General features: G+C 40.5%; 2 protein-coding genes across 9 annotated transcripts; one reads left to right on the top strand and one right to left on the bottom strand.

The window, feature by feature from the left end:
- The first annotated feature begins 481 nt into the window (after nt 1-481).
- smim29 (small integral membrane protein 29) lies at nt 482-6,948 on the top strand. 4 transcript variants are annotated; one of them, XM_044351429.1, is made up of 5 exons: nt 482-499; nt 2,925-3,223; nt 3,429-3,454; nt 3,584-3,689; nt 5,233-6,948. In XM_044351429.1, the coding sequence occupies exons 2-5, from the start codon at nt 3,116-3,118 to the stop codon at nt 5,299-5,301; spliced, it is 309 nt and encodes a 102-aa protein (XP_044207364.1). In that variant the 5' UTR covers nt 482-499; nt 2,925-3,115; the 3' UTR covers nt 5,302-6,948. The 4 variants fall into 4 exon arrangements, with proteins under 4 accessions (XP_044207364.1, XP_044207361.1, XP_044207363.1 ...); XM_044351426.1 differs by lacking the exon at nt 482-499 and adding an exon at nt 2,168-2,275; XM_044351428.1 differs by lacking the exon at nt 482-499 and adding an exon at nt 2,421-2,519.
- A 424-nt stretch (nt 6,949-7,372) lies between these two features.
- On the bottom strand, nt 7,373-14,028 carry hmga1a (high mobility group AT-hook 1a). Of its 5 annotated transcripts, none has more exons than XM_044351431.1 (5): nt 13,862-14,028; nt 12,727-12,845; nt 11,597-11,677; nt 10,497-10,550; nt 7,373-9,566 (listed from the first exon to the last, which is right to left on the bottom strand). In XM_044351431.1, exons 2-5 carry the CDS (start codon nt 12,823-12,825, stop codon nt 9,498-9,500), a joined length of 303 nt encoding a protein of 100 aa, XP_044207366.1. In that variant the 5' UTR covers nt 12,826-12,845; nt 13,862-14,028; the 3' UTR covers nt 7,373-9,497. The 5 variants fall into 5 exon arrangements, with proteins under 5 accessions (XP_044207366.1, XP_044207365.1, XP_044207368.1 ...); XM_044351430.1 differs by lacking the exon at nt 13,862-14,028 and adding an exon at nt 13,621-13,804; XM_044351433.1 differs by lacking the exon at nt 13,862-14,028 and adding an exon at nt 13,287-13,588.
- Nucleotides 14,029-27,270: the final 13,242 nt, after the last annotated feature.

A 27,270-nucleotide genomic window follows, 5' to 3' on the forward strand; every position in this document is an offset into this window, starting at 1 on the left:
GGTTGGTCCCATAAAGGTTCCTATAATGTCACTATAGCTCCAGGAACATGATGGAAGGACCTGAATAGGTCCAAAAAAAACATTATAGGTTGGTCCCTTAAAGGTTATTGTAATGTCATTTAAGGTTCTGCATATGTTATGGGAATGTAGTGTAGAGACCTAGTGTGAATGTCCTATAGAAATGGTCCCCTAAATGTTCCCAGAATGTCCTGAATGTTCCCTGAAAGTCTGACAAATAACGTCCCCCTAACCTTTTAAGAACTCAACACTGTGACCATCCAGGAATGTTCTGGGAACATTATAAGGCAATGTCCTTTGCACCAGTGGGGACGTTCTCAGAATGTTATGGGAACGTACAATTTCTAGCTGAGTAAAGCATTGATTATATTTTTGATTTCCAGATGTCAGTGACCCTAAGAAGAAGAAGAAGAGGATTCTTCTCCACCTTGAGGTGGAAATTCTCTTGCATCTGTGTAGCTGAGGATGACAATGACAACGAGTTAAGTTTTGTCTGTTGAAACTCACTCTGTTGGGCTTAATTCAACCTCAGGTTCTCCTGAGTTTTACTGCACAACCATTACAGCAATTCTAAGGACAGCATGGTGGCTTAGCTAGTACTGAGCTGCACAGTTTTTGTCGGCGTGAGACACTGGAGCGGGAACTTATAGCGGCTAGCTGAAGTTAGCATGTCGGCCGGTGTTTTGGTTTAACCAGTGACCGTGTTAACTGGTGACTTTCAGGGGAATGTGTCGTGGTTGTCATGGTGACGGCAGCTGTTGAAAACACAAAGAGAGTATGCAGGTGTCCTCCTAAAAGTCTTAAATGGTTGTATCTTCAACACAGTATATATTCGCCTGGTCCTTTTTGTATTACATTATGTAAATTAAATGGTGTTGCCAACAAGAAGCATTCACATGTCTTCACTTATTTTTCTGAAATTAATCTTTTTAAATGGGCCCAATGTGCCCATGGAGCATGCTCACTAGAGACTTCCACAGGCCTAAGCGGATAACTTCTGGTTTAGCCCTCTGGCTAACTTGAATGGGGATAAAACAATTCAATTGTGTGGCTCTTCAAGACTTTCGCAATGTGTTCCTACTGAATGGATCAAATTCTGATTGTGAAACCAGTCATTTCGCAGGGGTTTGGCTGCTATGTCAAATTGATTTCAAAACCTGGTGCTGTTTCTGGGGGCTTGAGCTGGACCCTTCTCCAAAAAAGGTTTCTAGCTTCCAGGTTTGCTTCCATGCTATGCAGCCCACTGAATATGTGCAGTGCTGTTTCCCCATTGAGGTATTATAAAAGCTGGATACCGGACAAAAAATGGCGCCCATTCAGTCCTATAGGAATTGTGGCTGGCGCATACGCCAAAAAAATATTCTAGCTTCTGGGTTTGCTTCCATGTTGTGTGGCCCACTGAATATGCACAGTAGTGTTTCCCCCACTGGCCCTGACCATGAGTTCCCGCTTGGCCCATAGACCAAGCCCCCAGGAACAGCGCTGGGCTGTGAAGCCAATTTGACATAGCAGCCAAACCGTGTAATTACAATGTCACGTGATGCTATTGGGCCCAAGAAGACTTTTTCCCATAGAGAGAGACGTCTGTAAATCAGTGGACAATTTTTTTGAGCATCACAACCCCCACAAAATGACTTGTCTCACTATCACAATTTGATCCATTCGGTCCGATTACATTTTGAAAGTCTAGAGGAGCCACACAATTGAATTGTTTTATCCCTATTCAAGTTAGCTGGAGGGCTAAACCGTAGCTGGCTTGGCCGGCGAAAGTCATTAGTGTGCTTGCTCTATGGGCCCAAAAAGTGCAGAAGCAATGCAGAAGAAGTTGAACTTTTCTGGCTTCATGCGCCACTGAGCAACTTTCATAGGAATAAGCGGACGCTGTGTCCAGTTTTCTTTATAAATCCATGCTGTAGACTTTACATTGTGATGGCGTCACAGAATTCTTTAACGATATTTTACAAATATAAAACCTCCATGGATCAAAAATTCATAAATTTACCTTTTTTGCAGTTCGAGGTCTCCTATCAACAGTTTCACAAATGTCCCTTTTACAATGGTGGTATATAGGGAAAATACCGCTGCAATACCGCGAGTCACCACTGGGGAAAACTGGCTGCATGGCTGAGCGGCAGCATGGTTTATTCTGAAGGACTCAGACAGGAAGTATTATTCTTGATGCTGCTAGCGGATGATAAGCAGTTTGCGGAACGAACAAACCATAACATTACGTTACTTGAAAGAGGTCCTTTACGCAGTGAGTGAGAATGTACTTGTATTCATCTAAAACGAAGGATTGTGTCTCGTTAAAAAATCAACCTCAGCTTGTTTGTGTTGTAAATCAACTTAACAGTCGCAGCGTATTCTTCCAGCGCAGCTAACGGTAGCTGTGTTTATAACTGTCACCGTTAGCTAGTAGCGAACAGCCGTGAGGTTTATGCGGAGCTTTCAGACAGAAAAGTTCATTGACAGCAGTGTCATGACTTGCTTTTTCTATTGCAGTAAGGAACGACCGTCTGCTTTAGATATCAGCAAATACCAGCTAACAAACTGACCGCAGCAAGAAAAAGTGGCTTGCAACAGTAACTTACTTGCTAACGTAAGACGAGCCTTAAACTAAGATCACAAGACATGACATGTTTGCTGTACATTGAGTTGGCCCGTTTCAATGCATTTTCACGCTTCCCTCGGCTTTGCCAATGCAGAAAAAATGAAATATAAGCAGCCTGTTTGCATTTTTGCCCACTAATTAGTAATTTAGACATTTTATAAGATTGTTAATGTTAATGTTCTGATATTTCCCCTAATATTCATTGACAGTAACGTATCTGCCACTATGTGACCTTAGAGCGTCCTAGATATGCTTTTAACTTCGTGCAAATCCTTTTCCTTGTGTATTTCCTCAGATTTTTGCTGATTAGTGAGGGCAGTGATACCACGAGGAAGTCACATGAGCGAAGAGGATGAGGCATAAACAACAAAGGGGCAGCTTGAGCAGAGATCCGCTGCACAGTGTCTGCCACCGGGAAGGGGTTTGCTGCTTGTAAAGGCCCTGCACAAGCAGCCCCCCTGAGTCCCCCTTAACTGAACATATGCAATGAACAGCACTACTCAGCCCCCTGCCATCATAGATGGGGATGTGGCAGTCAGCTATGTGTTGGTGCCATTTCTCCTCATCACCATCGCAGGAATAGCTGCAGCTGTGGTAAGTGGCTTCTCGGCTAGGATGGCAAAGGACACATAGTTGACTTGCTGCAAAATATATTGTGCTTACATGTTGTCATATAGGGAAATTGTAAAGTTTAGTGAAAATAATACCATTGATTAAAAGGCGCTGTGATAAGTCAGAATTGAGAGGCCTACAGTATGTAAATGTATATGTGTAATCCTCTTTATTTTGTCTGTTTCAGGTCATGTATATTCGTAAGAGAAGGAGGTAAAGACTTTTAATTAATGCATATTGATTTCACAGCACAGTGCTTTTGTGATAAACTTGATTGCTTCAGTTCTGTGTCTGTGTGATTAATGAAGTCACTCTTTGATTTCTTTTTTTTGCCCCCTTCAGAATTGACAGACTCCGTCATCAGCTGTTACCAGTTTACACATATGATCCATCAGAAGAGCTGAATGAAGCTGAACAAGAAATGTTGTGGAGAGAAGAGGACACAAGGGTATGATACACTATTGGTTTTCAACCGTCTGGAGATTTGCGCTCCGCGAGACATTTTTATCTGCAAGTGGGATAAGTTGTCAGTGTGAAATCAGATGGAAATGGCAACATCATCAAGAAAATTTGATTTTCCGAGTCAAGTTGAAAAAGAATCTTTGAATAATTTTACCATAAGGAAGATATGTGTTCTTTCAACTGTTTGTACCATGCTTGATCTGAATACAATGGTCCGTATTTTCAAAGTGGGAAACCACAAATACGGTTGCCTTTTTTTCTCACATTATATTTTTTCTATCTGTGTGGTTGCCCTTGGTTTCACCATTTACTCAGAGCAATAGTTCCTCAGTTGGTTACTCACTTGTTACTTCCTCCCCCACATAGAAAAGGAGATGCACAAAGTTCAGTCGATCATATAGTAGTAGTAGTAGTAGTGTAGTAAAGAAAAAAGGTTGCAGCACTCATTTTATTTGTAAGCCTCAAATCCCTCACAATACACTTTTGACAGTTTTCTTTCTACACAAAATTTGACCTTTGTGTAGTTTAAGGTAGCTCTAAAAACCAGTAAAATCTACTTGAGTGAGTACATGAAACTGTCATGTTACCTAAGGTCAAACCAAGAATGCCCTGATGGCCTCTGAAGATCCCCTGATACTCCTGGTGGTACACATATCTTAGTTTAGAAGATTCTGGTTTGCCTGGTTGATTCCAGTAATTCCAAAATCATGCACTGAGTCATGGGAAACACTAGGTGGCAATGTTGACCATGCTCAAAAAGTTGCTCAAAAAGTTTAACCCCCATTTGTGAAAATGTAAAATGGGAAAAATCGGTGCCATCATATCAAGTTCTGTTTTGGGCTAAATGACTATCGATATGTCCTTTTTAAAGGGTCACTTCACCCAAATCACAAAAAATATTGTATCACTTACTCTCACTGGTGTTTAGCTATGCAGATAGTTTTTCTGCTAATCCAATACAGAGACAGTGAATTGAATTTCATTTGTGGTGCTTAAAAACTCAAAACCAACAAGTCTTTCCTTAAACATTGTTCCTGTTTCAGAGGATTATCCACCACTATCAGCAGTATCCACTGGGGCTTTTTATTTGGTTGGAAGTAGTTCCCAAAGAAAACTGCTCACAGTGAGGTCTCTGGATTATCATCAGTAACAAGGACATTGTTTCTGGAGAGACATGTTACATTGGAATATTTCAAATGTCTTCATGCATAAATTAAATTTCATTCACCTCCGTTGTATTGGAGTGACAGCAGAAATTTCAGATGCCTTTCAATCTCACCTTTTCATATGTGAGATTGTATCTCACACATCTGCATCTGAAATTTCTGAGAATTGAAACTGTCATAGCTTGACATCACCGGGGTTAAGTGAGAACACATTTCTCTGTATATGATTAGGTTGAACTGACACTTAAATATAGTCACAACAGCTTTACATGGCCTCATTTGAATCATTATTGCACTTAAGTTATGCCTTAAAATACTGTGCTTAACTAAAACGTGCTCACACTCTGCATTTTATGTCCTCAGGTTGTACAAGGTTGGGCCAGAAGTTATCAACAGCGGCGCCCTCTTCTGACCAAAGATGTCAATGCATGATGGTAATGCATGATGGTAGTAAACCATAACATAAAGTAGAACATTGAGACATTGAGAGAGTGGAGACAACCTTCAGCCACAAAGATCAGTTTCAGATCAGATCACTTTTGATGTGTTTTTTTCCCTTTTTTGCTACCGTTATCTTTGAGTACATCAGCAACAGTCAGCATTTTTGTTTTTCCTGTTTAATGTACAGACACAGTGAGGTTCTGATGCCAATCCTGTGTGCCTAACACACACAGTACCTTAAACTTATTTATTTGAAATTATTTATTCAAACTTCTTTTTTTTACTGTGGTATTCAGTAACACGACTCAGTTAAGAAAGGTGGAACCTTTCTAAAGATACAGGTTCCTGTAGGTTTACTCTGTTTACATTATATAATGTTGTTGTGGGCAACATGCAGCAAGAAGTTGTGTTCCTGTGGGTTGCAGTAGGCATTCGCACTGGCTATTATTTAGGGGCTGTGTTCAAGATGTGGTATGATTATGAATGTTCTGCACTAGTGAAAAATCATTATTCCTGCTGTGAGAGGGTTTGTGAACATTTCCTGGATTGCTTTTTGTGTGGAGGGTATTTGCAGTGCATTAGAACAAAATATGGCTTTTTTGATTAAGTGCTGTTATAAAATAAGAATAAGCTGTCAGGATCAGGATGGGTTTGGTAATTTTTTTATTTCAGCTTCAAGTTGACTCAAGAGAATGAACACACCCTCTTTGGTTTTAATTTGTTCACAGAATTTAAGTAGCTGCTGCACGATCTGGATCTTTTTGTGGTTTAGCCAAATCCTATGACTCCTATCAATGGCATGAAAAGCCAGATATGGAAGTAAATAATACCAACATCCTCTCATCCCCAAAATGAGCTGTGACTAGTGCCCTAAATATGTCCTGTCTGCAAGGCATGGCACCAGCACACATTTACCTCCAGCTGAAGAATCTGTTCAGATGAATGCCATAGGTCTGACTGTATCAAGCACCGGACAAACTTGTTTTTTTTTCTTAATGAATTGAAACCTTTCCTGACCGTTATTTGCCTTGCATTTGTGAATGTAAACTACTTACAATATACAGTTACACTGTCCTTGAAGGGGGACACATCTCAGTTTAACAAGTCATATTGTAGTGGTTGAGTATAGAAATGTCTCTGACAGCTAATACTCAAACTTTTGATGTTATCAGGTGTAACATCTAGAGGTGCTTCAGAGTGAGTGTAAGCTTTACATACATGTTGTTTTCCATGGTCAGTTGAGGACCTTGAAACATCTTTATCTCAGAACATGCTCCTCTGTGCTCTGCAGTCATCTTTACATCTCACTCTTCATTTTCTATGCATTGTGTGAGGCTTTTATCTTTTATTGTGTGAAGAATAACTATTAAACAGGCCTCCCACAGTTTAAACTGTACAATTATCCAGTCATATGACATTGATTTGCACTGGTGAAACCTTGTGGACTTTTCATAGAAGGCTCTGATTTCAGGTTGAACTTAAAAGTCAAAGAACTACTGATGTAAATTAAAAATGTGAATTTGGCAGCACTGTTATGAATTTCACCTTTCAGACTGTTGTACTGTTGTTGCTTTGAGAGATAATTGACAAGGCTGTTGATTAAAACATTGGAGATGTAAATAAAGTAATATAACTTTGTCTTTTTGCTGTGATCATCGCTAGCACTACAATAAGCCTAGTAGACCTTTCAAAAAACTACAATGTAATAGGGATGCAACTAATGACTTCTTCGATTAATCGATTAGTTGTTTAGTCCATAAAATGGTGAAAAATGTTGATCACTGTTTCCCAAAGCCCAAGATGATGTGCTCAAATGTCTTTTGTCCTGACCAAAAGTCCACAAAGATATTTAATTTTACTATTATAGAAGACTGAAGAAACCAGTCAAAGAAGCTGGAATCAGAGAATTGACTTTCTTAAAGATAGTTGGCGATTGATTTAATGGTTGGCGACTAATCGATTAACCAACTAATTGTTTTAGCTCTACAATGTAACATAACCTGCATGATTTCAGGAGACTTTAGGAATATGGACACATTCCTTAGAAAAAGTGACAGAAAAATGACAAAGAAAATTCTCTTTATTGACCATTTCTGATACAAATTGTTGTAGGGCACCATAGAAATATAGACATTGTACATTTATATACGGTGTACATTAAAAAGAATGATCCCATCCTAATGAGTTTACAGTATATAAATGAACGGATGCAGATGTTGGTATGTAAAATGAAAGTGATATTGTCAAGAGTAGTCCGAGGATTTTGAAAATAGACATGAAATGACCGTTGTATGAGTTATGGCGAGGGTGGCCGTGTGCAGTAGTGCCGAACACATGGCGGCCAACAGAACAGTTAAGTGGAAAGAGCGCCCAGTCTGTCACAAACACACAAACATTTGTCCATGAAAATCTGAACCAACATTTCAGTGCACCAGAAGAATTCTTTTTAAAAAGGAACACACCTGCTAATCTACCACAGTCAGCGAACACAGTCGTCAAGCTGACAGGTCTCCCTGACTTGCTTCACACATTTAACACAACCTGTCTGCAAGCTCTGGTTATGAACGAGCCGAGCTGTGTTGCGTATGCACACAATCACAAACTTGACATCTTAGATACCTCATTACAGTCAGGTTTAAAAAAAAAAAAAACAAAACAAAAAAAAACAAAAAAACTTTGTAATAATGACATCTTTCCAACTCATGCCAGAGGTTACATTTACAAACAACAGAAAACCAGTTAAAATGCAATTATATGGTAAAGTAAGCTGTTGAGTGAGGTATGAAATTCCAGGCCTTGTATTGCCTGTTTGCAGTTTTCCGGGTTTCGTAACTGAGGTTGTAGCAGCTTAGGTGTGTGGAAAAACCCAGTTAAGTGGACTGTGACCGAGGGTTCCCTGACACTTAGAAATACACAAACAAACATCTTTTTTTTCCTGTATCAGACAGCATACAACACATCGTCAAAAAAGACCAAGAAAGTATATTACTGTACCAAGTGATGACAGGAGGACCAAGCTAGGTGAAGCAGAGAGCGCTAGATGGAATGAGAAAAAAAAAAAAAAAAAAAAAAAAAAAAAAAGTACAGACCTGTTGGATAGTAGTGCCACCAACTATCCTCATTTTACAATCAAACTCCTTGTTTGACCAATTGCAGTTTGCCTTATGAGTGATTGAGTGAGCGCTTGGAAACTGAGGACCATGTGAAGACAAAGACGCCAAATGTAACAGCATTTGTAAAAGCTCCCTGAAGAAACGACACTGATGCTCTCCGCCTAGAAGTCTGCCGACCCTATCCTTAAAAACACACATTACCATAAGATTTGAGTTTTATTATAAAATGAAAAGCAGCACACTCATGTTTTCTTAAATGGTATGTAACCCAAAAAAAAAAAAAAAAAAAAAAAAGGAACTAAAACAGTAAGTCTGATTACTAACGATATACTTTACATCTCCCCACTACACGCCAAGGACTGAGAAGGAAGTTTTGAGAGGCATAACTAAATCTAGACGTCCTACAGGAGAGGGTGAAGGTGGTAAAGGTGATTCTGCTCTACTGGTGAGAAGAGAGAGAGAGAGAGAGGGTTGGAGAGGGGAGGGGGGGGAATCAGTTGCGCAGATTGGACATGAAAAGAACACATCTACCATCAGTTACCTATTCTCATCCTAAACGCTTTGAAGCTCAACTCCATCTATAATACGATGCAAAGGATAGGTTAACCACTTCACACGAACACACAAAAACAAAAAAAACAGCAAGTATAGGTAAAATTCACCTTTGTCCAGTACAAAACATGGAGAAAAATCTATATGCCCTACCATCTCAGATGCGGGTACAACAAATAAGTAACATTAAGCAGAGGAAATGTCCTACAAACCATCTTTAGGGGAAAAACAGAAACATCCGGGCTCCTAAGAGCGCACTTTTGTCCAGTATAAAAGACTTGTGATAACATGACCTGTAGAGAAAAGGGCTGTTACCTTTCATGTAATTCTTAGATCTATGCTTGAGCAAGGTCCATCGTTCTATCCAGTGCTGTTGCATGATATATGTACTGTGTTGACCCTCCTTTGGCAAGAGGGCTTTGTCGTGAACAGTGGTCATGTGGTGGCACTGGTGTTGGAGTTACAGCCCAGTTCTGGTTAACAGTAAGTCAGTATGTTGAGTGAGGTAGCATGCGTTATGGATTACTGGTCCTCTTCTTCTTCCTCTTCCTCCTCCTCAGATGATTCCTGCGATGCCTTTTCTTCCTTCTCCTGCGACAGGAGGAGATGGAGAGAAGATTAAAAAAAAAAAAAAAAAGATCCTGTCAGGGCTCAACTACACCCAAAAAGGAAAATGCCTCACAAGTGCCATCAACATTCAGTAACAATAGCGCGGCCTGTGATTCATGTCTCAACGTGACTGTTTTACTTTTAATAACACCAAGTACCAACATGAAAAAAAAAAAGGAAAAAGGAAAAAAAAAAAAAATCAATATTATAAACCTCTTTGATAAACCACTGTGGCATGAAGAACACCCAGGGGAAGGGTGAGCCATCTGTAGTGAGAGGTGATTCATAAAGGAGCGGTGAGTCACAATGAGGCATCCTGCTTATGCTATTGCTTTTTCCTCCTCACACTCACTACTGCCCAAGATGTTCATTCATAAAAATGAGAGGACTAGTTAGGAGGGTAACTTTGGGTCATTCCTTTCTGTGACTAATGCAATCCAGACTTCTTTCAGAGTACGCCCAAACCACTCATGCACATGACTGAATGTTACTACAAGACCGCAATTTCTTCCTAGATTAAACATGCTTTTTTGACCGGCTGTACATGGTCTGGCAACTCATTTTGCACAGTTACAAAAAAGAAAGAAAGAAAAAAAAAAAAAACATGCTGTCAGTTGAACATTTGAATTGACATTAGCATTTAAATTTCAAGGAGAAAATTTGGTGTGCGGGTTCACATTTGCCTTTCAACATGATCAGGTGTGCGACCAAACAACTGCTCTAAATGAACATATGAGATACCAAAATAGCTGTGATGAGTAAAAATGACCCATCTGAGAGGAAGGAGGCAAGCAAGGGAATTAGGAAAATGCAATTTCGCCCTGCAGACATACCAATCATAATTCAATTGGGAGAGGAATGGCTTAACAAATGTGAGCACTGATGATACACTGTTCATCCAAGGACTCTTACCTCCTTCTTAGGTCTTCCCCTGCGTTTTCCTCCTGCAGATGGGGCTGCTTTTGCCTGTGAAAGGAAAAACAGTACAAGGTTAGAGTTAGAGGTGTGGCGCCACAATGCATTTTGTTGTGATCTTCACGCTCAGCAACGTGCCGATCTGCTCAGTTTAAGCCAAGACTTTCTAAGGGGATCAGGACATAAACCTGTGGTATAAACAATCCATATATCCACAGAGCTCTGCCTCTAGCTGCCTGCAGATGGCAGTAGCACCTCTGCAATGAGAGACATGGAAAGGGGGCATTGGGTTCATTGGCTATTATCTGGAAGGCCGACAGGAACTGCACACAGGGCACTCCAGTTCGCTGGCCACCTGGTCTGAGGCTCAGAGACAGCTGGTGGAACTGAGCGGAGACACAAACCCTCTGCAGCTCTCGCTGCTAAACCTATATCATACATGCATGTGCGTTTCACTCTCTCCCCCTCCCTCTCTTTTTCCCATACATAGCAGTGAAGACAGAGCGCACAGGGGAGCTGGAGGGTTCAGGGCGAGGGAGAAAATCAGTTGTTGCTATGGAGACGACAGGCAGAGAAGAACTAGGACTGTGTGCCGAGTGGGGGCGGAGGGGTGCTTAGTGTCAGCTTGGAAACAGTCTTGCGGCCTCTGCACCTGCACTGCACTGTGCATGACAAGCTGCAGGAAGCTGGAGGACAGGAAGTACAGAGTGAGCATCACTCAAAAAAAAAAAAAAAAAAAAAAAGGCAGTAAACCAAGGTCTTTACAATGGGAAACCCTAGCCCGGCTATTTTTGACACCAAGAGGGGAAGCAGCTAAACTGCAGCCAACCAATATATCACAAGTAACAGCAGGACATCCTTTTAAGAGAATGAGGTTAGCTACCGTTAAAATGTTCATTAACCAGAAGAAAATCAGGGGTTAGAAAACGGAAGCGCTCGCAAGGAAGACGGGACAGCGAGTGTCATTTACAGCGCCATCGTGAGGATGTGCCCGTCTTTGGCATGGGCGTCATTCCGACTCAGAGTATGTGTGAACCGTCGCTGAAATCATGATTTGTCGCCGTGTGAAAACATGCCTGCAGACAGCATTGACTTACTTTGCCCTTGCCGGCTGTCTTGTTTTTGCTGCCCTTCGGTCGTCCTCTGGGCCTCTTTGGAGTAGGGGACCCACTGGGTTCCTGACAAGACAGTCATGGTAAAGTTAGCATAGCACAGACATGTAAAAGCATTTTTTAGTTTTTATAAACCCAACACTTGAATCTATTCAAGTCACAATATTTTATGTTGAAGGATGGGTATGAATACACTTGTCTATGACACAAAGTTCACTTTTCAAGGTCAGTGCAAGTGACACATACTTAAAGGCTGACAGTTGGTCAGAGCTGCAGGTTGTCATGATCTGACATGGAAAACTATTGTCTAACATCAGAAATGTCCATAAGACAAACCCAAACATTAGTTCACAGCCACACACACACACACACACAAACACACACACAACACTGAGACTAAAACATGTAATTTATCAGCACATATGAAAAATTAGAGCAGTAGGGGTTACCCTATAGGGGATTACCATCACCTCCACAGTGCAGAGGCAGTGCAAGATAAGGTATCTTATTCATGTGATAATTTGTGGTTGTAAGCTATGTCATGGCTGACGCATCTCCCGTTGCACTTCTAGCTTGTTTACAACCGCAGCTCATAGCAACCGAGCAATTCAATACTGAAACACACCACGCTGAGTGACAGCTATATGAGCCATTCTGTGCTGCCACTCTGCTGTGTCATCCATTACACGACCAGCAGAGGTGGGTCTTGAGGGGGGTAGGGGGTGGGTGGGTGGTGGGGGGTTAAAACCGGTTTAGGGGTGTTGGATTACAGGTTGCTTACAAACCGGTGAGACACACAGGAAGTTTGTTGTGGATGTCTACGCTTACACTGAGCAGGGGTGAGCGAATGGTCACAAGGGCTCGTTGCAGCCATATCTTGATTCTTAATTTCACTGAGGGCTCAGTGGGATAACAGGAGCTTATGACATGGATATGCATGTTACCTGCAAGCATATCTACCTGAGCCACCTCAGACTCAACTGGAACAGATGTGAGCTTAGGGCTTGTTAATCTTGTTTTACACTTCAAAGTCCTCCCTACACACATGGGCCTATTGTGTCCTCATGCATGCAAACCTGATATAATGGCAAACTCTATATAGTGGTACTACTTACGTCAGAGGTTTTTACTTGGGGCTGCTTGCGGGGTCTTCCACGCCCCCTCTTCTCTGTAGCCTCCTTCTCTTTCGGCGAGACTGTCCCCTTGTCGCTCATGTTTGCTTAGCTTTTCAGACCTGGGAAATAAATCACACCGGTCAGACTGGCTGCAAGACGAGGCGTCGAGTTCACGCGCACGCAGCACAGTAAAACGCTCGCGCCATTAAACTCACTGACCGCAACAACAGAGCAAAAATGACCGGGATAACCGCACACCGGTAACGCGTCTAATAACTCAATTAATCCGCGCTTATTTCCAGGTCTATTTCTGTCTCATCTGCGCTCCATTACACAGCCGACGGCGCCACACAAACAAGGGATTGACATCAAACCGGCTTGCATGATATTGCCGAGACTCAGCAGGCGGTGAGAGGCCGCACAAATCTGCAAAAGACTACTAAACCCGACGCTCCCTTCACGTACCGACCATGTTTAGAGGCCCGTTTTGCTTGTTAGTTGTTGTGGCCAGTGGTCGGGCCTGCGCATGAAACTATCTCAGCATGTCTGCACACACACACCGGGGTCGTGGAGAGATATCCACCGACACACACAATGGCTGGTGTGTGCTCGGTGGGAGTTGCAGGCTAAAACCGTGCCTGCATGGACGCAGGCACGGTTTAAAAAAAAAAAAAAAAGAAGAAAAGAGAAAAAAAAGCACAGAAAATGCAAGCTTCATTTTCTGCGGCGGCTAAAGCCCGGCCAACAAAAGACGGCTTCACATTTTAAAGCATGCAGCCTCCTCTCGCCGGAGCTCCGGCTCTGTTTAAAAAAAAAATACATTGAAACAAAATGCTTCTGGCTCGTCGAGCATGCAAAGTTTCACTCGCCCGCCGTCGCTTTGCTTGCACTCACCTTTATCACTCGGTTATAACCTCTACTCTAAATTTAAGACGAAATGTTTCCTTTAAGCCTGGCTGGTTGTACCCGGTTAAAAAGCCTTGCACCGATCTATAGGCTACAGCTTTTATTCGTCAGACAACACACAGCCCGCCCCTTTAAAATCCCAGCTCATGCACCGTTAAAAAAACAGTTATGAATTAGAAAGGAAGAGGACCGATTTTTAAAAAGCAGATATATACTTAAAATTTCTTACCAGCAGGTTGAGAGGTTTATTCCAACGGCGTCCTATAAATAGCATGTGCGTCTCCTGCAGATAAAGGAAAAAAGGCGCCAGCCAGGAGGAGTTTTTGGGCAATTTAAAGAGCCGCCCTCATGGGAGATGAAACACTGGAGGGCGGAGATATGATAAATGGGCCACCAACAGTACCAGAGAGCCCAACCTCCCCCCCCCCCCACACCACCACCACCATCCTGGATCCCCCCCCCCCTCCCGCCCCACCATATACCGCCCCCACCACCCCCACCAGGTTTGATCACAAATCAAAACACTGAAAATGCAATGTGTAAAAGTTACAAATACACTTTCACCAATAGGAAAAAAAAACAGTATTGTAACTGAGTTTCTATACATTTGCCCCCCAGCACATACCACAGTCTCCACAGTGATGGTGGGTGAACTATGACCTCCCCCAATATAAACACAAGCCAGGTTTCAGCTCACAAAAGGTATTTCTGGTTCTGTTTGTCCTCCTCTAAGGTATTTTATACTACAGTGGTGGAAGGGAAGTATTCTGAATCTTTACTGAAGCAAGAGTAGTAATACTGCACTGTAAAAGTAAAGTGTTACAAGCCCCACATAGATAAAAGTATGTGACAAAATCAGCTGAAAATGCCCCTGTAATGTGTTAAACTATTATATATTACATTATAGGATTATTATCACTGTGTAAGTAGGATGTGTAGGCAGGATTTTACCAGTGGAGTAAGTAACTTAGTATTGTACATAGTTATGCACAATTTTGAATTAGGTATTTGAATTATTTAATTTGATGCTACTTTATAGTTCTACTCTACTACATTTCAGATTGAAATATTTTACTTTTTACATTTAATTGATGGTTACCAGTCACTTTTAAAAAAAATAAAAAGTTGTACATTCAAAAATACAATTAGCTTGTATAATTAGCATGCTAAATATGATGACTGTTATAAATGTATTCTTAAACATCCCAATAGTTTATGAAATAGTTCGAATTGCCTCCATCTCGACCAGCTACCACAAAATACTGTTTACATTAGTAATAATATACACACTACGCTCCGGAAGGGGCCAGCTTAGAGAATATTTTTACCGCAGTAGTGCTGCTACTTTAAAGCATCTGGATACTTCCTGCGCCAGTGGATTTTACTGTTGTTATTGGCTGAGATTTTAATCTACGTCATGTATTGTTGTGTAGTTTAATCTATGACAATGATAAGCTGATCATATCTGTTGTATGAAACATCGAAATAGTAACTAGCTGTAAGATAAATGTAGCGGCGTAAGAAGCGCAATATTTCTTTATAATTTACTGAAACGTAGTAAATTATAAAGTATAAAGTAGCGTGAAATGAAAATACTACTAAGTAAAGTATAAATATCTCAAAACTGTACTTGGGTACAGCACTAGTAAATGTACTGAGTTACATTCCTCCACTGATCTTTTCTATGAACATTTGCAATTGTTTCACAGTGTTTAGTGCGATTTTTAAGTATGTGGTGAATTTATTTAAATCCATGCCAAGCTAGAAGGGAAGGTAAACACCAGTCTGTAAATAAAACTGTGGGGGTGTTGGAAAGACTGCTACAAAGTCTCACTGAAATAGAGGTGCTGCACTGGTATTTTACTTAGACTATTTTAAAATATACTTAATTATACTTAGTAAATATTTGAAGTATCAGCCATTTTTGGGTTACTGGCATCTTATCTTGGTAAACTGATTCAACAAAAATGTGTGAATGTGTTTCCTCTCAGGACTAATTTTATTAAGTGTTCCCAAAGTCTGAACCAGGTAAAACATATTTTACAGAATACCTGCTGCTGCAACTTTCTGCAGATAATCTCTCTGTGAAGTCAAATCATTACTGCCAAAACTGTGTGCTCTTCTCCTCTGAATGCTGATAGTTTACAGTTTTGTAGAATCTTGATGTGTTAGTCTCATTTTCTTTAGATTGGTTCTCTTTATTTTTATGATTTAAGACACATATTGTGTTGTTTTAAGCTGCTCTGTTGATTGTATTTAGTATGAAAGCTTTCATCTGACTATGATGATGTTATTTCACTCTTGATGCTGCCTATCTTTGCCAGGACAATATTGACAAAAAGGATTTTCAATTTTGAGGCTTTTTTTAGTTAAGAAAAGATTAAATTTAAAAAGAAAAAACGCAACCCTCCTCAACTTAGGACAGAACATTTTGGATGTAATTTTGAGGATTCTCAAAGGCTGAGAGGACAGGACAGAGTTCACATAGTTTTAGTTTTGGAGGGAAAAAAAACAATTACACAAAATTAAGTGGACAAAATCAAACCCAAATTATTCTTCTGTTCTTTGCTAATTGTTCACTTCAAATGGCTGTGCAGTTGTTTAATTTCTGGTGCCTCTGCAGAGCAGGCAATAGCTGTAATTGCTGTGATTGCAGCTGTTGTGGTACACATTATTTCAGTAAAAGTTCAAAGTTCACTCATTTGCCTAATAGAAACAACATATGTCAGTATAAAGTTATTTCCACCCTTGAGTACAAGTGGGTTTACGTGCCTCTTCACCATAGGACATAATGTATTCCTGATTATGTCTCTGGCTCAGTTAATAAGTAATAAAGCTACCTTGCCTACTACTGCTGCCTCTTACGTTCACACAGGTATAGGTAGACCCTTCCATCAGGTGTCGGTGCGATCATTTTGCATTTGAAATAGATAAACATCTGATGCTTATCGCATGGGTGTGGTGGAAATAGAGGAGACGAGACAAGATGGTATAGAAACACTCCTAAATGTGCTCTAATCATACCACCTACTGGTGCTTTCACACAAAGGTTTCTGATGTAAATGAACTGCCCATCTGGAGTTGATGGGTCTTCTACGCAATTGAAAACAGATACTGAGAAATGTAGAGTGACCTAAAAGTAGTTGAAACAGAACATTTGCTGTCGCCTGCATGTATTTTACCTCTCTGTCTTCTTTGTCGGGGCAAATAACTTTACCATAAATGCACATATTAACACAAATAAACACATCAGATTAGTTTGTTGCTCCAAAACTTTTGTCATCTGGAGATAGCAGATAGATATCAATATACTGTACGTACATGATGAGGAGAGTGGGAGTTTGGTGAAAAGGGGATTGGATAGGGCATGAATGGAGAGAGCGCTTTTCTCAATGAGTCCAATGTTCTGCTCAGCATGTGCTTGCCTTGCATGCCACCCCCTTCCTTCCCCATTTCTCACTCTATTCACTTCCTTCCTCTCTATCTTCCACAACTACTTCAGCCCCATCCCCCACACCCTCACACATCTCTGCCATACCCAGCCTCTCAGAATCTGGATGGAGACAGGGAAATAGGTCCACTGTGTGTGTGTGTGTATGTGTGTGTGTGTATGTGTGTGTGTGTGTGTGCATATGTGTGTGTGTTTCTGTGAGGAATGTTGTCCTTCTCAGCCACTGGCACCACCTGGAGACCGATGAGGGGACTGGACAGTGTAACTGATCAGTGATGATGCAAAACAAATATTAGCATTTTACATTTAGATGCAGCAAAAAATTTGGCTCCAAAATGACAAAATCAGAAGCCAATAATGGAGGAGAATCATTTATCAAGAGGATGGTCTTTCAATCTATGGGCGTGATTTTGTAAAATCATGTTAAAATATTCTAATGCTCTTCCAGAGCTGTTCTCATCGTTTGACATGTTTCATTTGCTTAATTTTGATTATTCCCAACAAGCAGAAAATTGCAGTAAAAAATGAATATTATCATTGTACAGCGATTTCAACCCAAAATGCTTTTGTCCAAGTCACTTTTAAGGACAGATTAATTTTACAAGACAGAATTGAGCGTCCTTGAACAAAAAATAAACGTCTTTTTTTTTTAAAGAAAAGCGTAATCAGGTGCAAATCCTGGTGAAATGCAGTCAACATTTTTATGAAATTCCACTCTCAATCAATACTTTCAACTGTTTTTCACTCAGTGCAGTCACTTCATTTGGCTCATTACATTTATTTTAAAAAGATTTATCAGGGTCAGCTGATGACTTATATTTAACTTATATTTACTTATATTAGATGATGAATTTGGCTTGATTTGGTGGTAAACCCATGATTTTTTTTTTTCTGCACCGGAATAACCACGTCTTAACCTGTGCCACGAAAAAAAAAAAAAAAAAAAAACGTGAAACAAACCGGTGAGTCAGTTTGAATTGAAATGCTAATCAAATCTTACAAGAGACAAACCCTTCCACATCAGACGCCCTCTTCAGAGCCGTCTCCTGGCTCGTGAACTCTGCAGCAGCTCAGGGCAGACAGAATCCTATTAACCATCGGGGGGGGGGGGGGGGGGGTGGGGGTGTGGGGGTGAGGGGGGGTGGGGGGGGGGTTGGTCTTGGCCCACTTTGGCATGCTCACCCCTCCCCCCACCTATGTCCTCCTGCCCTTTTCCCCTCTTCCTATATGCTCATCCGTCTTCCCCTCCAGCGCGTTCTCTCGCTCATTCTAGCGATCCATTTTTAGGCGCTTTGTAAACCGCAAGAGTACTGCAGCCAGACCAACTAACAGATGTGGACAAAACATCCTATTCCTGCCTGTGCCTGGGTTTCCCCCTGCCTGTGCTGCTGTTGGCCCTGGATGAGCCTGAACATGACTAACACACACACACACACGCCACTCACATCCTCCCTCTCGTCCTCCAAAGAGGGTTTGAAGAAAAAAAAAAAAAAAAAAAAAAAAGAAGGAAGAAAGAAGCAGGAGAGAAGGACAGAGAGAAAATCCGTTGGGAGGGGAGAGGAAAAGTGTGGGAGCAGTTGAAAGGCAAGGTGGGCGGAGATGGGAACATGTGTGTGGGTGTCTTTTATACTTCTGCGAGGGGGCGGATGGAGGTTAGTGGGCGGGGGATGGGGCCCGGCTGATTCAGTCCTCTCATGAGTAGTATCTGACTCACACAAACACAGGAAGTAGTGCGCGCTGCTTGTTTAGTGAACACAGCACTGTATTTATGTGAAACTCCTATATGCAGGGAATAATAGGCGCTCTTACACTACCTAATTTCACCTCCGTACGTCGGTCACTGAGTCAATGTTCCACTCTCCCTTTCAAATAGTTTCATCTCCACATCCTGAGATTTTTGGACAAGGATCCAGCGGGTGCATCAGTCATACTGTGACTCAAGCTTGTGAAATTTCTAAGGGTGAAAACAGTCCCATATTTGAAACTTCCTTTGGCAACAACATGCCAATAGGTCTCTCTCATTGTATGTTTTATTTTATTTTTTTATTTTTATTTATTGCTCTGTGAGAATCAAGAGTTTTAAAAACTCATCTCGGATAAAATGTGCATTTTTTAATAAGTTCACCTACGGTTCACTTTCTTTCATTTAATTCATTAAACTAATCACACCCAATCCACTCATTTATATGTATATTATTGCCAAGAATCGTGCGTACAGTGGAGCTTTTGGGTTATTAAATATTAAAAACACATTGGCTTTCTTATTTTTAACATAAAATCTATTCATCCCTGAAGGCAAACTCTCTTTGCTCGGTGCCTCAACAGGGAGGTCGGAGGTCAGGGTCAGCTACAGTGCAGCGCTCCTCAAGCTGACGGCATTTCTGTGACAGCTTTTTAAATGTGTTATATTTGTATGGTTTTAAATCTGGACTATCCAGTTCACTAAATGTCTCACCAGCATTAAAATAAATGCCTATTTTGTTTTAGGATTCATGTACTAAAACTGATTTAAGTACCTGTAGATGTAGAATAATCTGTATCTGTAATCATGGTTGAAACCAAGCAGGCTGCTCTCTTTACCAACAGGTGGCAGACACAGATTAGATTTGGAAAACAAAATGTGACATCTTTGAGAAATGACACCATCTTGTGGTGATGCTTGTACATGAACACTACTTTTATTTTGATTTGAGAATATATTCTTTCCTTTAAAAAAAATTATTTATGTCAGAGGAAAAAAAAAAGAAAACCAGCAGAACAAGAAGCATGTCTTCTCCTCCTCGTTCCACCACCGCCCACTATGAACAGATTTTCTGTGGAGGCATGCGTCTCTGTCAAAGTGTGGTTGTGTTGTTGCTCACTCCCCCTTTGCACACATCTCAGCGATAAAACACAACTCAGCTCTTGTTGTCAAAGATGTCTCCTGGCAGCCATGCTCATAAGTGATTATGTCCAGCAGAGGGTAGTCTCACCCTGAGAAAAATCATTTAGCACCCATTCCTCACCTGAATCTGGGGTGCAGCAGGTTTGTTGTCACTGAGGGATAAAGATGATGCAGTAAACCTGTATCAGTAACACAGACATCTAGAAATCATTGACTCAATGTGTTGATCTTAGCAGGTGTTAATTATGCAACACTATTTTGCAGGTAGCAACCCATTTCCTCATTAATTCTTATAAAATTCAGAGTCCACATTCTGTAGCGTGATTTAAAACCTGCCCTCTAGAAATGACAATCAGAGGCAGCTGAATTAAGTTACTACTTAATTCAGCTGACCCTCATCAGGTCTAAATTCAACTAAAGTAGAGAAAGCAAGGAAGCTTTGTCACTCTGACAGATGAGCGTATGTTCAGAGCGTTTGGGAGAGGTAATAAATGAGAGTCACCTTGGTGACGGTGCATCTGGTAGTTTTAGAATTCATGCTACCCCACTCTGTCTTACCTGATTGATCAAAAGGGAAGGGGCCCGCCTGCCCATTTTGGGCCTGTCACATCCCCATGTGGCAGCTGGAGTCCCTGGAGAAAGTGGCTAGCCTGGGCTGCATCTGTGTTGGTTACTTATAGAAGCGATATGTGCTCAGTTTTATCACTGTTTTTTATTTCCACTGGGAATGGAGAGCAGATTCTCTCAGCAGAGGGCTGATGTGATGACCACCACAACAAATAAGAGCCGGGCTTTACAGTTGGGGATAAAAGGTTTACAAACTCCTCGACAAAACAGGTGCTAGACTCAACTGCAGAGTTGAGTCACTTCAGCATTTGTCTTATTGATTGCTTTTTGACTGGCAGTCTCATGTCAGGCAAATTGGACAGAGGGCACTCTTGCCTCTTGACCAGAGCAAGCAGAATTTGTATCAACGAATACTGACCAGGCAGTGACATTTGAAGACTCTGAGGGAGGGAAAATGCAAAGTTTACCTCGTCTTCCTTCCTGCAGACATTTACATATAATAAATGCACCATACAAATAAATACGTCATGATGCATTTGCCTGATAAATAACATCAATTTCTTCGTACTTGTTCAGTGTCTAGACATGAAAGACAGGAGATAAAGGGGAGCTCTTAGATAAGCAGATTGTACTTGGAGCCTGCAATCCAGCTGTTGTAGCTGGGAAGTCCCATAGTGGTGCCTAGAGTGATATCAGTTGACAGATCCCCCTGTCTGACACCAGGATGTCCGTCTCTGGCCTTGACCACATCACAGTGTTCGGTATCCTGTGTAAGCGGGTGTCAGATAGCTGCCTATTGATGAATGATTAGAGTTCCTGAAGATGGACTGTGCCGCTGCCACCCACGGGGTTCTGGGTGAGACGGATGGGCCCATTTGTAATGCAGAGGGGGCCCCACAGCTGCATTAACTATTAAAGTGTGGTTATCTCAGGGTAATGGTACGCCAGCAGCACTGAAACAAACTACAGCGAGAGAAGGTGTAATCCTAATGTTGATGTATAGGCCCTGCTTCTGTAGATTATAGGGTCCATTCTCTATTCAGACTGATTATCTTTGAAATGTCACATATTGTTGAGAAAGGAAATACTGTCAATGAAAACAATGTAATCTGGCATGTATGATCAACACAATGTATGGTAGATACTTGGCATTATAGGATCTAAAAGGCAATGCTGCATTTTTAAACTCTAGGTTGGATTTAAAATGAGCTGTTTAAACCTTAATGTTAGGTTGCTTCTAGTTTAAACAATTCAATTAAGACTCTTCATAGTTGGCTACTCCACCTGTAAAAGACTTCTTTGTCTTTACCACACACACACACACACACTTTACACCACCCTGTGGGACCTAACCTCACATTCAATGGTGTAAAAAAAAAGCTTGGCACAGTGACTGGGCTTGCCAACAAGCCTGAATGATATATAGTTACCACCAGTCTGCCTAACAGCACGACCAGTAAATGAAACAAACGTCCACAAAATTGGAACGGGCAGCAAATGTCTCCAAGCGACTTCACTTTTGGCTGGCTCTGGTGTTTGTTTTAACCTGCCAACATACTGTGAGGAAGTTCACCTGTTAAACTTTCTTCACATGGTCAATACTTGATCTGTTCTCCTGCTCTTACCAGTGTAAGTGTGAAATACGGAGAAAAGAGGTAAAATTGATTCCACTGTACCTTCCCTTCCTCTCATTTTGTCACCCTAGAGCCCATCTTGTAAATGTGCCCTCAGAGTCGATTGGCCTGAGGGATGGAGTAACACAGGGAGTAGCTGGGTGCAGGAGTGAGCCATCCATCCTTGGTACCTGGAAGGGAGGGCAGGGCGGCGCTCCACCTGCCTGCTGAATAAATCATCGCTTAGTCCATTCTGCAGCTGCAGTCCAATTAACCAAAGGGGACCCTGTGAATGGAGTTAGTTGGTATGATTAATTACACAGTAGTGACAATACACACCAAAGCTCACAGTATCCCAAAGGGGCAAACACCAAGCATGGCTTTACTTTGCAGATTTCTTTCTTTCTTTTTAAGTTCCCTTTGAATGTACAGTATTAATATTAAAAGTTTTTTGGGTTTTTTTTACCATTTTCTGACACACACTGATTATAGTCATAATTATGTCTATATCCAGTGCCCAGTTCATGCTTGGAAGTGGTAGAATCAAACAAGTAAACACAAGTATTCGCATATTTCAGACATTTCAGACAGACTTGTTGCAAAGCTAAATATAAAGCAATGGAGTAAAATTTATCAGCACAGAAGATTTTCACCTCTCAGGTGCCAAAAGCACTTGGAAATCATAATTTAGGGCACAATTATTTCCTTTTACATGGCCCATGACAAAACTCTTAGTCTTACAACTCCAACTCATTTGAATAGTGCCTTTAATTGAACATAAAAAGGCAGAGGAGAAGGTGGAAGGGAAAGGTTAATGGGACTGACACAAAGGGCAGACAGCAGAGGAAGTCTAGCCTTAAGTGTCACATCCTGCTTGCATCACAGCCCATACAAGGAGCCAATTAGTAAGGGCTAGGTCTAGGTCAGTAATTAAACCAACTCCAGAGGCTGGGCTCCCGCTTTAGCTTTCTGGGGGATTAAAACCCTCTCTAAGACTGCTGGTAATGACCTCCATCCTTCTATCAATGATATGCTCACACCCTGACGTTTGACTGCTGCCAGATCCAATAGAAAGGTCACGGCGGATGTAACAAATGAGAATAGAGGAAAGGACAGACAAGGAAGTAATTGGAGAAGGCTTTGGTCAGTGGGGAAAAGAATGTCCAGCCACTGTTTACTCTTTACCAATCTTCATCAGTGATGTAGCAGTGCAGAAGATAACCAATCCGCCATTGATATTTCCAGCACGTGTGGCTTGTTTCACCATGATAGAAAGAAGGTAAACATGCATGTGACATTTCCAACCAACATCACTTAAAAGTTTACATGTCAATTTGAAAGTTAAAGAAAAGTATTTATTAGTTAATGCAATGTTCCAATGCAGTGTTTTGGAACAAGTTGACTTATGTGATGATTTTCATTAGAACAACAGAAAGCATTGATAAAGTCATTTTTCTTTCTCCTCAGTTATATTAATATTTGATTAAGTGCAAATGGAGCCCACTTTTACTTAATTTACATTGCATATTATTATACAGTATTATGGCTGTGAGAAGTTTGCTTTACTGATGTGATTATTTACATTCCTGGAAATTACATTTGTGTTTGTTAGCAGAACCTTATCATTGACTGACAAGACAGGTAGCCAAGGACTTAAGGTGTCTCAATACTTTTATAATGACAATGGATCAATGAGTAGTGTTGCTCTTAGTGATAAACTCATAGAGAATTATCGCCTGACTCTGCAGTTGTCCTCAGCTCTACCGACTGTTTCAGCATCTTTTATCTCATTGTTTTGGTTTTATGACCCGTTAGTGTTTTGGTTTACTCTCACAGCTCTCATCAGTCTGGTTTTCAGCAAAACAGCTCTGATAAATCCACTGTACACTACCTGCCCAGCACCTAATGGCTAACAGACAATGTTAGCGACTTAAATTAGGAAAGGAAGCATAACTCCCAATGAATGCTAATGTCGCTCTTTTGGATGTGTAAATAAGCGACATTATAAGGTGATCAAATGTGTCAATGTTAACAGCTTGTTGTTTTGTCCCCAAGTGCCACAAAAAATAATTTAATGCAGGTTTAATTGTAGTTACTTGGATTCACTAAATACCTAGAATGTTTTTCCTAAATCATTTTAATTACTGGATATGTAACATTTAATTTGAGGGTTTATATTACAGACATGGGTGATAGCATTTACAGGCAAGTAATTCACTGAGGTTCAGACAAACATTAAAAAACCTGAAGCATGTTTGTTTATTCATTTCAGTAGCATCCTCAGCAGAGCCATTTGAGAACAGAGTTGTATCATCCACGAACTGACTCAAGGAAACCTGCATTTGATTTTCTTTTTAAAACATTGTTTTCTGCGTTCAGTGAAAAAAGAAGAGTGGGGATATTGGACAGCCTTGTCTAATGCCAGTTGAATGAAAATCAGTTAAAATGGTGAAAATGTTACACGAATACATGTCTAAGATCAATTGTGAATTCATAAAAACTCAATGTTACACAGTTAATATCACATTACGGTGTGTCCTTTTATGAAGCTGGTAATAAAGCTGGACTTTTTCACCATTCACCCTCATTTCAGAACACAAGCTGGTAAACACAGTGATGTATCCCAGCTTCTATCTATACCAGGGAATGGAACAGCTGGGCTAATTAGAGTTTGAAAACACACACTAGCCTTAAACAAAACACACACATAATAAATCCAACAGTCTAAATATCATCAAGGCATGTGGTGAGCTGACAGAGTCTTGCAAATAATAAATAAAATGAAGGATATATTGGATATCCTCATTTGTGAAAGTGTTTGCCAATAAATAAATCAATAACTACATCAAATATTAAAGCAATTTACTAATTAATATTAAATGCTACAGTCCAATTTTTGGATGCATGATTTCTAGACAAAACAATACATTTATACAGTGTTATAGTGTATTTCTGCCCACTTGCGATTGATGTAGATACTAAAACGTCAACAGAAATAGAAAAATACACCACAGATAAAAAACTTGATGAAACACCCAGATGCAGCATCTGCCAGACAAAAAGTTTTTAGGGTTTCCATCATTTCATACGTTATTCATTTCTGCATATCTTGCAACGTTTAAGGATACACACAGAGATGCTTACCCACTATAAGTTCAAGTCAAAGCCAGTTCTTGTTACATCCTTTAGGGGACCAGCAAAAAACCAAAGATCAGAGGCTTCCTCTGTTGCTGTTGGCTGTTAATCTAGATGAATAAATATTTTCATGAGTAAATATCTTGCAGGTTTACCTCCTGTGTCTCACACAGTTTGCAGGTTTATCTGGTGTATACCACATACATTTTTAGCTGTTTTTAATCCTCACAGAAGCAGCTGTGGCAAGAACACAAACTGAGTTATCCTCAACACTGCAACTGTAAAGGCAGTTTAGTTTTGATGGACTGGTGAGGAATATCACAAGCAAAAGTAATTAAGATAAGCTGGAATGTTCAATGGACTTTTTTTGCGTGTTCAGACCAAGCCATAGCTTTATTTGAAATTTTCTTTGTGACCAAGAGGGTACATCTTTGCATGATTATGGGATGCTGCATGGAAATGCTACTGCACATACATTTCCATTCTGACAGTCGGTAAATCTTTGTATATTTTGCTAATATAACCTCAAAGGATTTTTTTTTGTAGCTGGCCATTGATAATCCTGTTGAATAAACATCATTTTCATGTGTAAATATTTTCGTGGGTTCATCTTAGGCAGTTTTCTCTCCCACACTATACAGGTTCATCTGCCATAAAATGCACTGTAGTTCTGTTCTGACTGCAGCTGCTTCTGAGGATTAAAACCTAACATGACTTATCCTGCACGCTGTGATTGTAAAGGCGGTTTGGTGGCTTTTTCCAGATAGGGTGTCTCAATGTATAACAATGACTCTTGGCTGCAGCCGCAAACATTTCTCTGAATTGGATTACATTCACACAATGTATGGTAGATAACATTCTCATCCTAGATAAACTGTGGCGATGGATAAAAGAGAGGATGGAGGAAAACACATCTCTGAGGGCACAAGTGACAATTCATTTCTATATAAAATGGGAGCTGAAGTTGCAAGCTCACTATTTTTAAGAGAGCCGTGTGTATTGAGTATGGAAGTGATTCTTACTGAGAGTGAGATGAAAAGATTGATATCACTCTCATATCTTTTTGTTAAATATGAAGTAGCTGGTTAGCTTAGCATAAAGACTGGAAACAGAGGATCCCTTTTACACTTGAGTTTTTGTATGGATTAAACAAACAGATAGAACATGTTAATTAATGAGTTTTAGAGATCCTAGGCGGACTTTGCCACTTTGGACAGAGCAAGGCCAGCTGGTTCCTCCTGTTTTCAGTCTTTATGCTAAGCTAAGCGAAGCTAACTGGCTGCTGGTTGTAGCTTCAGATTTAGCATACAGATATGAGAGTAGTATTGATTTTCACATCTAACTCTCAGCAAGAGAGTGAGCAGGCATATTTACCAAAACATTTAACTCTTCTTTTAACAAAAAAATGGAACCATAACCACTAAGAGTCACTGATTCAAAAAAACTAATATAAGTTTATGTTCATTTCAATCATAATTATATTATAAATATGTTTTTTCTTTCAAGTACTGCCTCTGAATTTACATATTTGGTTGACTGACTGCTCATCAATGTTTTAACAGAATCCTTGCTTAGTTTTGGATGATACAAAGTCAAACCATCATGTATGGGCCAGACATGAATGAAATATGTTAATATTTTCTGCCAAGGTTTATGAATATTTATTTTCTTGAGCAGTAATATGTAAACTGTTATACTTTAAAATGCATTAAAACAGTTTACAATCTCCAAAGTCAGCAGATAAGTTACATAAACTTCTTGATGTCTTTGGTGAAGGACGTGAAGTGTCAAAATATCATAGAATACTGGTTGAACATGGAGGGAATTAAACTGTTAAAGCCCTTCAATTTGCCTGGGAAAGAGATTTGTATGCATCATATGACCATGAATGGGGTGAGATTTGAGTCAAGAGATGATGAATAAATGTCAAGAGATCTGAGGGTAAGGCTTATACAATATCAAGTTTTACACCGTTTCTACTTGAACCC

This window comes from Thunnus albacares, chromosome 5 (genome assembly GCF_914725855.1).
Source record: "Thunnus albacares chromosome 5, fThuAlb1.1, whole genome shotgun sequence".
In the NCBI taxonomy this organism is placed as follows: Eukaryota; Metazoa; Chordata; class Actinopteri; order Scombriformes; family Scombridae; genus Thunnus; species Thunnus albacares.